Source organism: Lagenorhynchus albirostris, chromosome 21 (genome assembly GCF_949774975.1).
Source record: "Lagenorhynchus albirostris chromosome 21, mLagAlb1.1, whole genome shotgun sequence".
Taxonomy (NCBI): domain Eukaryota; kingdom Metazoa; phylum Chordata; class Mammalia; order Artiodactyla; family Delphinidae; genus Lagenorhynchus; species Lagenorhynchus albirostris.
Genome location: NC_083115.1, coordinates 2,213,167 through 2,230,046, shown reverse-complemented (window position 1 = coordinate 2,230,046; position 16,880 = coordinate 2,213,167). Strand labels below are relative to the sequence as shown.

The 16,880-nt window shown below is 49.0% G+C and overlaps 1 protein-coding gene across 7 annotated transcripts in view; it reads right to left on the bottom strand.

The window, feature by feature from the left end:
* The window catches only part of SLC20A2 (solute carrier family 20 member 2), a 104,634-nt gene that overhangs the window by 36,411 nt on the left and 51,343 nt on the right, over positions 1-16,880 (bottom strand). For all 7 annotated transcript variants that reach the window (XM_060136597.1, XM_060136602.1, XM_060136598.1 and 4 more), the window contains 4 exons: positions 11,390-11,940; positions 5,840-5,980; positions 4,513-4,598; positions 1,489-1,585 (listed from right to left, as the gene is read on the bottom strand). In XM_060136597.1, coding sequence (XP_059992580.1) covers positions 1,489-1,585; positions 4,513-4,598; positions 5,840-5,980; positions 11,390-11,678 — 613 coding nt within the window. In that variant the 5' untranslated portion in view covers positions 11,679-11,940. The remainder of the gene's footprint in view (positions 1-1,488; positions 1,586-4,512; positions 4,599-5,839; positions 5,981-11,389; positions 11,941-16,880) is intronic.

The following is a 16,880-nucleotide window of genomic DNA, read 5'->3' as shown; positions in this document are numbered from 1 at the left end:
CCGGGAGGTGTCTGGCTATTGACGGCTGGTAGGCTTTTTGTTCCGTTACCCTGGGCTCTGAGAGCCTGCACAGAACTAAGAACAAGGGCTCAGGTGGACAAGACATCTCTCTGCTGCGGCTGACTTCCCACCTGGCGCTCCGGGCCCCGCCCAGCACCACATGGAAGCTTCGTGAGATTCACAGACTTGGGGTGGGGTGAGCTTCAACTTCATGGGACGCAACTGCTGTTACTCTGCCTCTGTGTTTTTGTTATGGATCATGAAAACAGTCTGTGACAAACACACTTCATATTCCGTGAATGATCAAGCCCAAAGGGCCGTCAGGCCGCTGTCATCTGAGGCTAGGGTTTCATCTCCCTCCAGCTCACCGTGACGTTCAGCCTTGTGCTTTTCAGATTACTTAGAGCCACTGTGGTGCTTCACGCCCCCTCCCTTCACCCAGAGTCTGAAAGCCCAGCACACAAACATAGAATTAGGTATGGCTATACAATCCGAGAAACACTGCCTTGAGAAAACCCGGTTGGAGAAATTAATAAGGATTTCCCCCATTTGGGAAGAGGGCGCTTTCAACTGTAATACGACACACCATTTAGCAGAAACTTTATCTTTTGAACAGAGAGAGGGAGGTTTTAATCAGATATGGCCTGTAACTGAATCTTAATCCTTAAAGGACATTAACAAGAAGGAAAACGACACACACAAACATCTCTGCTCACTCTGGCCATCCCACAGCAATGGACGTGTTCAGGATCTAGCTGCAAGAGGCACATCTCACAGAGAGGAATGGGGGACCCTCTCCACCAAGATACGCATGGAAATGGTGAGTGAGAACAGTTAACCACCTCCTCCACACGGGAATGTTATGCAAATGACAGTACTGTACGTAAGTTCTTCTTTACCCACTGAAAACGTAAAAGAAAGGAACTTTTAACCCTGCTCCACCCCAAATCCTTGAAAAGAAAGAACAAAAGACATCAGAATGGGAAGAAAAGGAGCAATTCTGAAAAGAAAGTCATCACTGGTTCCAGTATCTGAAACGCAGAACCAGAACGGCAGGGCTCTAGTCCCTGGACTCACAGGTCTGAGGAGTTCCGGGGGGGTTAGATGTTTGTGCTGTGGACCACGTGACAGCCCCGCCCCGGACTGTCCCAAGGTGGTGACCTACTGCTTAAGCGAGCTCCCCCCTGCCTCCAGGGGCCCCCCCAGCTCAGGGAGGCTCAGGCTGTCCGATCATGTTCTGCGACTCAGCACCAGGAATCTGAGGCACAAGGGGGATTTCAATTTTCTTTTTTTAACCTGAAGTCTGTTGCCTGTGTACTTCACATCTCTCTTGAGTATTTATAACAAGTAAAGGCATCTCCTACTCTTTTCACTGCTCCGTAATGAGTAACGATTGTGAGTAGTGCTTCTGACTGTTGGCCAACAAATCCACCACCGCCGCTGGACTCTGACACCACCTGCTGGCCGTGACCTTCCGAGGGCTCTTACCTGGGGCTCCTGTGTACATGATGGAAAACACATTGATCGCGATGGTAGCGGCATAGAACACGGGAAGCGCCCGGAGGCCGTTGGGAACGGGGTCCTCCTGTGGGGTAAGGAGATAAGGGGGCAGGTCAGGACTCCAGGGGCATCTGCAGGCAGCACAGGCAAAATGACACAAGTCATTTTTCCGGGAAAGCCCTGTCCCTGCCGCGGGCTGTGTGCACCTCCAGACCCGGCGCTGACCTGGGCTGACCCTCCTCCTACACGAGTGCTGTGGCAAGGGGCCCATGATGGTGACCAGCAGACGCATTAGTGCGCTGGGATCACATGAGGTGGTGACAGATGTGGGGACAGAGAAGGGCTGTTGGTGAGGCCAGCTTCTGGGACTAAAGCCCTGACCCGGAGCACTCACTATTCTAGCTACATTCACATTGGCCCAAAAATCCACTTTCAGCAAATATTTTGAGGCCTGACCCTCTGAGGATGCCCTGAGAAAGTCAAATGACTTCAACACCACAGCATTACTACTAGATTTTATGGTACTCCGTGACACGATCCGGGTTTGCTGTGCTGAAATATATAAAGCAAGGAAATACAGGACCACGTGCTATGACTTTCAGAATCCTTTCACGAGGTGGAGCATTCCACCTTCAACTATTAAAAAGTGAAAAGAACTGTGGGTTCTTTGTCTAAGAAAACATTTTTTTACAACCTTAGGCTTCTGGTACAACACTTCCGAAATCTAATATTTCAGCGAGAACAGTACTGCACGTGTTTTAGGCAAAGTCACACCTGGGAGAATATTCGAAATTTAGAGTTTACAGAGGAAAAATATAGAGTTTGAGGGTTTAGATCTACAGAGGATTTTGAAGCAAAAATATGAACCGGGAACTCCTCGACGCAGAGGAGGACATGGTGTTGCTTAAATAATTCAAACACGGGCTAATTTCTGATGACCATGTAAGACACTCTTGTACATTGGTGTGAGTCTATGACCCACCCAGGATAAAAGGAAAATTAGGTCTAAGCTTGACGCGAGCTACAGAAGTCAGGATAAGCACAGACTATCTCACAGTTCCTAGTTGACAGTTCCTACTGTCAAATGCAAACGTGTGCAAATCAAGTACGTTTGCAGAACTGTAAACTCATCAAGAACCCGCCTGCCATGTCTCAAGTGGCCACCAGCACTTGTCAGGAGGTCTGAGGTGAATGGAAGTGAGATGTCAGGAAAGGGAGAGCTGGGGTGGAAGGTGATTCAGCCGCATGGGAGCCCCAGCCACAGTCACAGGAGGGCAGGTGAGGAACAGGTACAAAGGGATGGGCAGGAGCCTGGGACGAGGCACATCACCTCCCGATCTGCCGTGGACCTGGGACAGGAACCCAGGCTGAACTGAAAACGAAACGTTGAGATGCTCACATGCCTACTGCCTCCGCTTCCAAAATGCTGTTTTCTGGGGGATGACGGCTGCTACAGAAAGACTCCCAACCAGTAACTCCTGAAGGCGTAAAGTCTTCAGTTTGCGTGTTGTAACTGAATCACCTTATGTTTTCTCAAATAACCTATTCTTTTTTTTTTTTTTTTTTTGCGGTACGCAGGCCTCTCACTGTTGTGGCCTCTCCCGTTGCAGAGCACAGGCTCTGGATGCACAGGCTCAGTGGCCATGGCTCACGGGCCCAGCCGCTCCACGGCATGTGGGATCCTCCCGGACCGGGGCACGAACCCGTGTCCCCCGCATAGGCAGGTGGACTCTCAACCACTGCACCACCAGGGAAGCCCCAAATAACCTATTCTTAAAATGCAAATGGCAGCTGTCTCATTGAGACCTGTCTCCGTTCCTCCTCCTGTCTCGATCCCTCCCTCCCTCCTTCCTTTCCTTCCTTCTCTGCACCCATCACCTGCCCCCCATCCAAGCAGCCATCCCTCTCTCTTAACAGATGTTCAACCGGTGTCTCTGAAGGGCCTAAGCAGCGCTGGGCGCCGTCTATGCATGCGAAGAGACAGTCATGGTTTCTACTCTCACAGATCTTACGGTCAAATAGCGAACAGGGGGCCAAGCAGGAGATAAATTGCTGCACAACGACGCGACTGCAATGATAAGAAGGCAGTGAGCGTGTGGGGATACAGAGGGACGTACCCAAGCGGAGGCTGGGGCAGGAGAACCTGGGAAGTGACTCCTGGCGGGGGGGCAGATGACGGGGGTGCAGGGGGGGCAAAAGTGGGTGGCACCTTCCAAGATGTTACTGGGTCCTAGGACAGCTGGACCCCGGAGAAGGGCTGGTGAGTTTGTGACCGTCCAAGAGACTGAGCCCGCCTAGAAGAAGACCTGTGTCTTCAAGCAAGGAGACGGGTGAAGGCAGGCGTGTCCCGATGTGCTCGCGTGTGTGGAGCAGCCAAAGGCAAGCAGCAGGGCTTACGAAACACAACAGCCCCTTGACGGGCAAATCGAAACGTAACCAAGGTTTTTTTTTGTTTCTTGCCGAGAATACTGATCTCAGTAAGCTTCCATTTTCACCTCATTTTATTTTTGATAAAAATGTACCCACACACCCCCCGCCCCCGTAGGTGTTATTTCCTTCTTTTTATCCTATCCTCAAGGATAGGAAGAAAACCAGTGTCTGAAGTTTCCTTTCTCCATTAAAAAACAGAAAACACCTTACACTTGCGTAAAGAAATTCTCCAGCTGTTTTTAGTGCTAGTTAATTTCAAAATCATAACACTATCTTCCTCTATTCTGTTTACTGTTCACAAAATAATGATCTTTCCTTTTTTGAGGTGTGAGCACAGTGCCCAAGAATGCTGACCAATGAACTAAGTCGTACGGCAAGACACCTCATGTCCAGTGCTGGTTCTGGGGGAGCCCCTGGGCACGCTACCCACCTCTTCCTGCCTACTTTTGAATAACGTCTAATTCCAATTTCAGGGGGCTGTGCCTTAACAATTATTCCTCTGACCCCCTCACTGTTAATTTCTATTGAGTAGAACCAAAATTAGGTCTAAAACTTAATTTAAAAAATAATAGCCTCACTTACCTTTCTTAAGATGAACTTTCTGATCAGTACAAACAGCACGCCAGACATGAAACCAGACAACAGCGGAGATATAAACCAAGAAGCAACTGAATAATCAAAAGAAAATCTAATGAATGTTAAAATTCTACATAATTCAGGTCCTATTTATATAATACAGTGATAACCAACATATAGCACATACATTAGTCAACATTCCTGGAACTGTTCACCTTGACTCAGAACCCAACAAACCCACTGCCTTGGCAGACTGACCTCCACATAGGGGTCACCGTCCTCACAAACAGACCTCAGGCCACGGCACACACACCACCTCCCACCTCCGGCCTCCGACGACGGTTCCTTTGATTCCCACTGAGCCCCTTCTGCCTGCCCTTCGTGCAGCCCCATCCCTGGACCACCTTCCCTTTCCACTTCCAAGGCCAGCCTGGTACTGTCATCCCGTAGCCTCTGGCTGCACACTGGAAACATCTGCAGAGTTTTCAAAAACTAGTTACGTTCTGGGTCCACCCACAGAATTCTGATTTAAAAGGTCTGGAATGGGGTCTGGGCGCTGATATCTTTAAATTGCTCTCCCAGGTAATTCGAAAGTACAGCCAGAATGAAGCACCACTGTTCTAGAAGCCTGGGACCTCGGGTGAGTTTCCTGGGGTGTCAGGCGAGTTTCCTGGGGTCAGCAGAGTTCCCTGGCAATCTGTGTCCTGCTCGCAGTTCGGGGATCCGCTTATCCTAGGCCTCCTAAGGCCACTATGATTCGTAGAAGGATGGAGATGGGCGAGAGAGAGTGTTTTTCACAATGGACGTGTTGCTACTTAGGGGGCTGAAAGGACTTCCCCCTTACTGAAGAAGTCAGACCCAGGAAGCAGGTCGTCAAACCCCTCTTAACAGTCCCCACTGGGCAGCCCCCAACCCAGAAGCAGCACCAGGCAGACTGGGGGTCTCCTGGATGCAGTGGGGCAAGGAGCACTCGGCTCACTTCCACGCTTCCGCATCACCAGGAACTCTGACTCCTGGACCAGGGCCCAGTTTTTCTCTGCCTACACACTGATTTCAACCAGATAAATTTCTAAATGCCCTGTGAACAACAGATACTGATTTTCAAAGCTGGATGACAATGTAGCATTTGAAAAGAGCATCTGGAGTTAAAAACTGCATAACAGTCCACAATCTCTGCTAACAGAAATTTTAAGGGAAAACGTTCACAGACCTATCCATATAGGTCTTCTAAACGTTAACACTTAAAGAAAAAAGTATAACGGTGACTTTTAATAACACTTACTCTAGAAAATGTAAGCTTTCCTGCTTATAAGTGAAAGAAAATGGCAATTACCAATCTTGACCAGCTCCATCCACTGCACACCTTTTGTACCAATTGCGACGAGGGAGAATCCAATGGTGGCCCCAACAATGCAGTGAGTCCCCGAGATTGGGAGCCTCAGGAAGGATGCAATGAGCTGCCAGACGGCGGAGCCTGCAGGTTGAAGATAAAAAACAAAGACAGAAAAAAGTCAGATATACAGCGGGATGTCTCAAACAGCCATAGATGGAAGAAAGCCAAATTACATTCTCCTTCCCAATGCCTCCCTGGGGTTAATTGTCTCTGGATTGTTTCTTTACAAAGCCCTGAGAGAAACCACTCAAATAACTTTAGCCAAAGGAACATTCTTCAACACTGAAGGGATAATGCTGACTTATTCAAAGGAAAGTACTTGAAAGTATTTAAAGAAAAGCCCCGTGATGTCAGTTCCTAGTTGCCTTTGTCATGGTTAAGCAAGGGTGCGGGTGATGAGGTGAGTTCTGATGTGAAGTGTGGCCAGGACCAAGCAGGAGACTGAGGACTAACGAACATGGAGAAACAGGAAAGGCTGCGTATTGGAAAAGATTCTGCTGTAGTTACGCCGTTCAGTCACATCATGAGGAGGCTAGATACCGCCTACATATATTAGTCGGTACAAGAGAGAGCATAAAATACAAACATCAAATCACAATGCTGTACACCTGAAGCCAATATAACGTCACGTCGAATATACCTCAGTAAAAACAAAGAGAGAGTGTGTGTAATCCCGCATTACTTTTCGCAGTTTTGCCTCTCCTGTGAGAAGTAACTATGATATTTAACCCCACGCTGGGCATCTACCCTCAGCCCCTGCCCAGGCGGCTGGGCCCCTCCAGGCCTTCTAATTCTCAGGAATTAAGAGGATCCCTGGGTTTGGGCTTTGTGTCCTTTTACCTCAATTTCGCCACCCTTTTCTAGGCTTCGTGTTCTTCCAGGCTACAGTTCACTTCAGATATTTTCATAAGCAGATCAAGTTTTGCAGGGAGTATTAAAAGCATTGGCTGGGGAGAGGTCACTTTCAGAAACAGCTGTTGAAAAGCTCACAAAGGGCTGCAGGGGACGAAGGGCCTGGCTGATAAGCAGGGCACGGCCTTAATCCCAAGTGTTAACTCTGGAAATCTGGCTGCTTGGTAGCAGCACTTTTAAACAGACCCCTGGCATTTTCTCCAAAAACATCTGCGTCACAGAGGCTCGTGAGAGGTCGTGCAGGTCCCCATTTGCGGAGCAAGGCTGACAGCTGCTCTGGGAGCGCCAGGCAGGCTGACCTTTGCGCCGCAGCGGGCCGTGACCCCGAACCTACCCCCTGAAACGTGTGCTGGGCGGAGGAGGGCCAGCCTTGGGCTGCCAAACTGGTGACAGGCTTGATGGCAGCAACCAGGCTCCCCCACAGGCAGTCCTGCAAGCCCGGACATCTAAGCCCTGGGCTCCTCAGGGACTAGTTGTTTTAAAAATAAAGCCAGACTTTGGAGCGTGTTTCACACCACAGAACCAGAACTTAAAAAGCAAATATTCTTACAAAAAGTAAAACACCCTAGTGATGTTAAGAGAATGGGATAAACTCACCCACGTGAATTCAGACCATGAGGTTTTCAATCCTGAAAGCCACTCTCCTCTCTCTGGCTGACTTTATAACAGGAGGGTTTGTAAGGAAAGGTAGGGGGATGGGGCTGCCTGAGAGAGGGAGGAATGGGGGGTGGGCACTGGGGAGCAGGGGAGGACGGGGCCTTGCAAGGCGAGAGTGGGCCAGAGGCCCTCCTTGACCTTGGGAATTCCTGGAGGTGAATGCGATTACATTAACGTGAAGGAAAACAGTGGGAAAAAGAGAGAGTTTAACCTAAGATAATGATGTCCTGCAGTGAAGGAGGGGATTAAGCACAGGATGAGGCTGCCAGACAAAACCTGGGGAAAGTGGAGGTTAAGATGGGTGTCTGAGGCCACAGGCCCCTGGAGGATGAAAGAACGGCAGAGAAGGTACAGGTTACACGGAGGCAAAGAAGACTCAGCACTTCCTAGGGTGGTTCCAGGAGATGGCTCGGTCGTGCGGTCGTGGGTATTTCCACGAAAAGATGGCGCATTCTGAATTCTCAGTGGATTTTGGGAACCATTGGCGGTTTCATACTAAGTGGATCGACTGTTGCTTTAGGGCTGAGCTAGAGTCCCCAGAGGTGCCTTGTTCAGGAAGCGTGGCTGGCATGAACAATTTCTTCTACCCAATCAGCTTAACACTACCGCAACTTTACCAGCAAGCACAGAGACTCATGGGCTTGGGGTGAAGATTATAAAGAAAAAAGAGAAAAAAAATAAAGAGATGGGGAGAAAAGGGACAAAGAAAGGGATGTTGCCTTTAAAAGAGGAAGATTGGGAGAACTCAGGCATCTGAACAGAATCATCTCGGTTTGGGCCAATCATGATTATACCACCATCCTAAACTCCCCCAGTTCCCATGTACAAGGAACCCAATTTTAAAAGTCTAGGTAACTCTCACCAATTCCCAACAAAATAGGCTTTGAGATTCTTCTAGCCACACACCAAAAAAAAAAAAAAAAAGACACCAAAGCAAACCAAATCAAGTTATTCAAGCAAAAATCCCCAAATGCTTTGGTTGACCTAAATTCTAGTGGAGGTAAGTATCCTTCATTCTTTGAGTGTAGAGACCAAGGCCAGGGGTGGGAAAACCCAAAAACTGGACAACTTATGCTGTCTACATGGCAAGTTAGTGGTGACGTGGAGCTCAGCCCGCAGGCCTTCCGTCCACCCAGGGCCCTGGGGCAGCCTCACAAACAAACCTCCTCCGTAAGCACCACCACTCCCCAAAGGGCTCATCCAACTCAAGGAGGAACCTCTGTTAAGATTGAACTTCATCACTGTATAGGACAGGGAACTCTACTCAATCCTCTGTAATGACCTATATGGGAAAAGAATCTACAAAAAGAGCCGATATATGTATATGTATAACCGACTCACTGTACACCTGAAGCTAACACAACATTGTAAATCAACTACACTCCAATTATAAAATTAAAAAAAAAAAGATTGAACTTCATCAGTGTTTTTCTTCATTTCTCCTCTACTTTCAATATATCTTGTCCGCATCATACCGACTGGCAAAATCTTAATTTCCTCTTGATATGATTATGTCTTAGATATTGATCATGACTATTGAGGGTGAATTTGACAAACAACTGTCAAACTGTCAGGGAAACGTCAATTATACCGGACTGTGATGAGAAGTACATGTTCAGTGAAGGTGAAAATTCAATCATTACAGTACCCGGAGATGGAAACAACCTAAGTGCCCATCATCGGATGAATGGATAAAGAAGATGTGGCACATATATACAATGGAATATTACTCAGCCATAAAAAGAAACGAAATTGAGCTATTTGTAATGAGGTGGATAGACCTAGAGTCTGTCATACAGAGTGAAGTAAGTCAGAAAGAAAAAGACAAATACCGTATGCTAACACATATATATGGAATTTAAGAAAAAAAAATGTCATGAAGAACCTAGGGGTAAGGCAGGAATAAAGACGCAGACCTCCTAGAGAACGGACTTGAGGTTATGGGGAGGGGGAAGGGTGAGCAGTGACGGGGCGAGAGAGAGTCATGGACATATACACACTAACAAACGTAGTAAGATAGATAGCTAGTGGGAAGCAGCCGCATGGCACAGGGATATTGGCTTGGTGCTTTGTGACAGCCTGGAGGGGTGGGATAGGGAGGGTGGGAGGGAGGGAGACGCAAGAGGGAAGACATATGGGAACATATGTATATGTATAACTGATTCACTTTGTTATAAAGCAGAAACTAACACACCATTGTAAAGCAATTATACCCCAATAAAGATGTTAAAAAAAAAAATCATTACAGTAGCTGTTGTAGTAAATGATTTTTAATTCTTAAAAATAATGATGAATTAAAGTCATCATGAGCCTTACATCTTTCACACAACATGTGCAGCTGACAAAGAGGAACTCCTCAGCACGTATGACCAGCTTACTGTGCTTTAGTAGTATTTAATTCCTTACTGAGGACATCCATCTTCCAACCAAAGGCCTCAACTACTCTACTTCTCAAACTAACCCGCTGTAAAGAAAAGATGATGGGCCACCTTAAACCTGGCAAATGACCTGCACATTCTGGGGGCTTAAGAAGTGCTGGCGGTGGTAAACCCCTGGGGATCCGTGGGATGTAGCCGTGTTCTTGGTCCACCGGCATCCGGCCTCCCGGTGCAGGGCTCTCCCCACAAAAGCACATGCCCTGTTGAAAGCAGAAGGTGGCAGGACTCCCCTCTCCCACCTCTCCCCCACTACCCGTGTAGACACGCCATCTGCTGTGCATCACCTCGACCTAGAGGCAAGCAGAGGAGGAGCTTGTCGGCTGCACCTAAGGCCCTGCTGCCCGAATCTTCCAGCTCAGTGAGGGCAGTGCCCACGGTGCTGCCAGCGTGGAGTCGCCTCAGGCAGGGGAGGAACCACACGCCCGACACCACCAATAAAAGGTCCTACTGCAAACAGGTGACATACAAGTGATCTTCCGGTGGAAAACGAAACAAGCATACTAGGGCTTCCCTGGTGGCGCAGTGGGGGCTTCCCTGGTGGCGCAGTGGTTGAGAGTCCGCCTGCCGATGCAGGGGACACGGGTTCGTGCCCCGGTCCGGGAAGATCCCACATGCCGCAGAGCGGGGCTGGGCCCATGAGCCATGGCCGCTGAGCCTGTGCCTCTGGAGCCTGTGCTCCACAACAGTGAGAGGCCCGTGTACCACAAAAACAAACAAACAAAAAACAAACAAAAAAAACAAGCATACTAGATGGAGCTCCCAGGGGTGGAATCAGAAAATCCAAACAAACACTAACAAAAGGAAGACAAATGACAGAGAAGACCAGAATTTCTTGAAAACACAGTCACTTAAGAGTCAATTGGTAACTGCTTTAAAACTTCAACGGAGAATACAGAAGTTAAGCTAATAAACACTGTTTTGGAGCAACCAAGTTTTCAAAACATTACTTCCTAACTGATGGAAAATCTATGAAAAAATAGAAATGAACCTTCAAGGTTTATAAATAAACCTAAGTAAACCTCTCAAACACATTCACTTAGACGTCTTCTTTCTTTAATAACTTTCAAACAGCTTTAAAATGACAAAGAGCTATGCTACAAATATCTTTTTCTGGACTTTATGAAAAGCACTGACTTAACCAAAATCTATTTGGACAAGCAAGTCTGCCATACATTCAAGGAAAGAAATGGTTGCTTGATATTTGAACACTGACCAAAATGATAACTGAATTAAAACACAGAGAGCACAAATAAGGTATAGTAAATGAGAAATCTGAAAAAGTACACATACATATATATATGGCTGAATCACTTTGCTGTACACCTGAAACTAACACAACATGGTAAATCAACCGGACTTCAATAAAAAAAAAAAAAGAACCATCAAACCAGTTTTTGAAAAGTTAAAACAAAAATCTCATTTATGTATATGAGAAATGGGTCAGTGGACACATTCCCACAGGTGGAAAGACGAGGCTACTTACCGACCATGGCACTGACCTCCCCGGCCATGAGCGTCTCCACAGTGTGGTTGTACAGGTTCACGTCAATGATGCCTTTCCGGATGGTCTCTCCGACTTTGGCCCCCAGTAACACCGAACCGGTGGTTTCAAAGATTGAAGCCAGGATGCAGGCCTGCCTCAGGGTCACCACGCCCGAGCCCACAGCGGTACCAAACGAATTGGCAACATCATTGGCACCCACGGAAAATGCCAAGATAAAAGCTATGAAAAAACCCAAGATGACCATCCACAGATACTCATCTGCGGCCATTTTGGAAAGGGGGTTCCGGGTACTTTTCTTTTGCAGAAGTATTTGAAAGGTGCCGAGCTTGAGGTTCAAACGTCGTCAGGCCGAGAGTTCTCGTAAACAATGAGTCTGCGCTGGAAAGTGCCGGATGATGCTGGAGCTGCACAAACTGCTAGCTGCTGGTTTTCAAACTACTGTCAGGACAGTTCATTGGGTTGTGTTCAGTCAGCGGTAAAACACATTCCATATTTTCCTTCCCAGTCTGGGGAAGCTGTGAGATTTCCCCCTGTAACAGGAAGAAGACAAAAGAGATCAATTACCCTGAGGAACCGGTGACAACAGTTTGTTCTTTCAGAAAGAAATGTTTGGAAACTGCTGATAGGATCTCACGCTGGTATGTGGCAGATCTGACCATAAAGCAACGCAAGGAAGATGATAATCAGGCTACCTGCCCAGCCCACCCCCAGGAAAGCTGATTCTAGAGCGTCACAGGGTGAAGCTGCTTTAGATCACAGGTAGGAAGTCTTAATAGGATACATTTTTATGCAATTTGAAAAATGTATGTGGTCTTTATTTTAGAAAGAAAAAATTGCCTTGGATGAGCAAAAGATAAGGAAACGAGAAATTCAGAGTTACCGCGTTCCTCAAATACGTGGACCGCGCCTGATTTCTTGGAACAGGATGACCCGATGTGGCTGTGACACCGTGGGGTGTGGCAACTGTCTACCTGACCATTTGCACACCCTGAGCTTGGCAGACCCGGGTCAGACACGAAGTGACTCCTTCAAAAGATGACAGGATGGGAACTGAAGGGGCTCCCGGGGGACAGGGAAGCTGGAGCGAAGCAACCCTGTCAGAGCAAGAAGCAGATCAGGTCACTACGCCCTGTTTCCCACCTCACTCGGGGAACAGTCAGAGGCCTGACCATGGCCTGGGAGGCCCTCCCAGATGTCCTTGGGGCTCCCCCCCAGATCTCGGGGCTCCCCCACCAGATCTCCTCGGGGCTCCCCACCAGATCTCCTCGGGGGTCCCCCATCAGATCTCCTCGGGCTCCCCCACCAGATCTCCTCGGGCTCCCCCCCAGATCTCCTCAGGCCTCCCCACCAGATCTCCTCGGGGCTCCCCCACCAGATCTCCTCAGGCTCCCCCACCAGATCTCCTCAGGCCTCCCCACCAGATCTCCTTAGGCCTCCCCACCAGATCTCCTCGGGCTCCCCGCCTGACTTCCTCGGGCCGCCCCCCCAACCCCGCCCGGGCTCACTGACCTCAGCCCCTGCCCACCCCCTCCCCTCACTGGCTCGCTCACCTCAGGCCCTTTGTACCTTCTGGTCCCTCTGCCAGAAACAGCCTGTCTGATGGCTGCACAGCTCATCACCGGCTCCAAGTCCCTCTCTGCCCAGATGTCACCAGAGCAGCCCTCCCTGACCCTGTCGAAGAGCACCCCCCATGCCATTATCCCTCCCTCTCACCTGACCTTTTGTCTTTTCTACTGACCACCTCATCATTCATTCACTCACTCACTCCTGTCCGGCCCCTCACGGGACGCAAGGACTTTGCTGCGTCTCCAGCACACAGACTAGCACCTGGCACGGGGTAAGCCCTAATCAAGTTGTTGAATAAGTGAAGAAAGAAGCTATTAAACAAATGAAATAACTCTTGCATAGGCTTCCTCCTGGGATGAAGATGTGACATCACAGAATTAATACATATGTGAAGTAAAAAGGTCACTAAAAGCCTCAGAACGGTGGTGTTCTATTATTATATGGTCAAAGTACCACATCTGTGTAGTTCCTTTGAGCGGTTCTAGGCATCGGGAATGGTGCCCATAAATGCTAACTGAACTGAATGAAACAGGCTCATACACCACGTCATACACAACATAATGATCAATCAACATTAAGGTTATTTAGAGGGAAAAGAGCAGGACATAAAATTTATGTACCTGTGATTGTGGCAACGTTAAAAGGCATATAAAAGACCAAAAGGTAATCACTAAAATTGTAACAGTGGTTGAGTTTAAGAAGCAGAGTCAGAGATCATTTTTTCCTTTCCTCCAAAAACTGTATACCATGGTGATGTGCTTTTCAAATTAAAATAATACATAAAAAACAAATCAATAAACGTATATTGAGAACCATCTTTTTAAAAAATATAATTCACTAAAATGTGGTGAGTACACGTGCTGGGAGGGCAGTGTAGGCAATGCTACAAGGCACACGATGAAATAAAAAATGTGCCCTGACCACCTTCTCATTTTCTAAGCTTCGTGGTCCACGCAATTCTGGAGATTCTGGGCCCGACGGAGACACGGGAAAAGACCACTCTAAAGGCAAGAGACAACGTTCTATAAATGAAAATACAAAATTAAACCATTCTGGACCAATATCATCTATCTTAAAATATAAGAGAATTCTAGATGAAAGTTCATCTGTCAGGTTAGGTGGCCCAGAGGGCCAACAAGGACAATGCCCAACAGATATTTACTGCAGGCCCCCGCCTGCCCGTCACGAGGAAGATGCTGAGTGATGATGGACGGGGTCCTGCACGTGCAGAGCTCCCATCCAGGGAGGGAAACAGATGCTCATCGACAAACACACGTCAGACCATCAGCTGCAGCCGATGCTGCGGAAGCAGGAGGCTCTCGCTGCACGTGCAGCATCACGAGCACATGATGGGGGCAAGGCCTGGTCTGCGCGGGCAGGAGAGGGTCCCCTGCCATCTAAGGATGGGGGGTCAACCTGCGACTGGGGGAGGCATTCCAGGCGGTTCCCAGCTGGGAAGGAGCGGGACGAGGGGAGGGGACCGGTGGCAGCCGGGGTGGGGGGCCCACGGTGGAAGCTGAGCTGGACCATATTAAAGACTGTGGTCACCGACTAACAACAGGGGGCGCTGAAAGGGTGCTGTCATGCTCAGACCTTCCTTCTGGGAGGCCCCCTGGCCACAGTGGGAAGAGAGAACAGGATGGAGGCCGGGGTGGATGTGGGGAGACTGCCTACGAGGCCCCTGCTCGGCGCAGATGGAGTGTCCTGGGCCCAGGGCAGGGGTGGTGACAGGGGAAGAGAAGTGATGCAAAGAAGCCAACCATGGCGTTGGCTTGTCAACAGCGGTGGAGAGGGGAGAGCTGGCGCCTACCTGTGGAGCTGGGCTGAAAAGTCACTGAGCAGGGTGTGTTTTCCCTTCTGCACTGTACTTGGTTTTGTTTGTCAGTGGCAGGATGGTGTCTGAGCACAGCTCGTGGCTGGACACGGCACACACAGGGGTGAAGGCAGCTCAGCAGCGATGCCCTCAGCCCAGCTTTGCTTGGAGTGAGGCTTTATGTGTGTCTTTATGGTCCCCCTGGCACCATTTCAGAGCAGGGATTCCCTCTCCTACTTAGATGACCTTAGATAACTTATCTCCACAACTGTGTCTATGTTTTCTCCTTCACACTCAAACCCTCAGCCAACCAGCTGAAGTGCAAAAGCAGCTGGTTGAGGAGAAATGCTTTTGCCCCTTTTCTGAGCCCAGATGATTTCTATCTTGCATGATATTTACCCGGCCAGTTTCTTATTGCAAGTACCAACACCCTGACTTTCTCCATTGATTTTTATCAAATGTGAGCAAAATACAGAGCTTAAATAACCACACAATCTGCTCTATGGAAAAAGATAGCAACGCTGCTGAGACCGAGCCCTCGGCGGGCCAGAGGACCACTGTGCAGGAGGCCGCAGTGGAAGCTTGCCAAGAACACCGCCCAAATTCAGAGCGGCTGAGGCCCGACCAGGACGCCGTCGGGGAGTGCTGGCGTCTGAAAGTAGGATTTTGAAGGGAGGTGATCACATCAGTGGGGAAATCTGACTTATTCAATAAATGATGCTGGGACAACGTGCTAGCTGCTCACTATCTGGAAGGAAGAAAAAAGTGAGATCCCTACCTCACACCAAGTTAAAGATGGAAAGAATCAACACATGTGAGTTCACGGGAATCCTGCAGCTGGAGACAGAGGAGTCTGAGGTGTGGAAGCATCACTTGGAAATGCCTCTTCTTGTCCTCAGCAATGGTTCTCAACAAGGGGCACTGCTGTTTGGAACCTCCAGCAAATGCCTTGTTCCTTCTAACTCTCCTAGGAGGGCTTTTCTGAAAAAGGTCAGGACGAGGTGGGGGGAGGTTGGAACAAGCTTCCTCTTTCCCTCTCCTTCCCCGAGTGTGAAAGCCCCTACGTGGTCGGGATTCACAGGACTGAACGTTACGAGACAGTCGTCAATTTTCAGATGCCGTCAACCTCCTGCACTGGAAGAACAGAGCCCTTCAACTGTTTGACTTATTGCAGGAGGTACTGAGGGTCTCGTAAGCTGTGTCCGAAACGCGTCCTGCTCACAAGATCCTGTCTTTCCTCAGAGGCTTCTGAACAAGCTGCTCGGCTCGGCTCTGCTGCCCTCGTGTCTAGGCCTTCAGCTCTGAATGAGCCCTCCTCAGGGATCCTGAGCTGAGGCTTATAGATTCTCTACTTCCACGAGCATCTGCCTCAACTCTCCCTAACACCCTCTTCTCCACCCTAGAAACAGGAATGTTAAAGGAAGGGTGAAAACAAACGTTCTCAGGATATTTCTAGTCACGTTTGTATGCTGTTTAAAAACAGCATTGTTGGGCTTCCCTGGTGGCGCAGTGGTTGAGAGTCCGCCTGCCGATGCAGGGGACACGGGTTCGTGCCCCGGTCAGGGAAGATCCCACATGCCGCGGAGCGGCTGGGCCCGTGAGCCATGGCCGCTGAGCCTGCGCGTCCAGAGCCTGTGCTCCGCAACGGGAGAGGCCACAACAGTGAGAGGCCAGTGTACATTAAAAAAAAAAAAAAAAAACAACAGCATTGTTGCTGAGTTGTAGCACTTAATAGACATTTGTGCACAGAGGAGCTTGGGTGGGAGGGTCCTGCTCTGAAACGCTGCCAAAGGCGACACCCGAGGAGGCCCCTGACCCTTCCAGCAAAGGTGCTGCTCCAGCCCCCTCCACCCTGCACACCCCTCCCCCCAGCCTGGGGTCTAACCATCTCCCCAGTCCGGCTACCAGCCCCAGACAACCAGGTCAGTGGCAGACTGTGGCCTGTTCAGGAGCTCAGATCCACGCAGAAGAGAATCCCAAAGATGACTTTTGGCTTCTTCCCCAAGCACACACCTATTTTCATCAATTCATGTGCCAATTTCAAACTCAGCTTTTTAAAGAACACCTCTCATCCTGAAGGATGCTTACCGA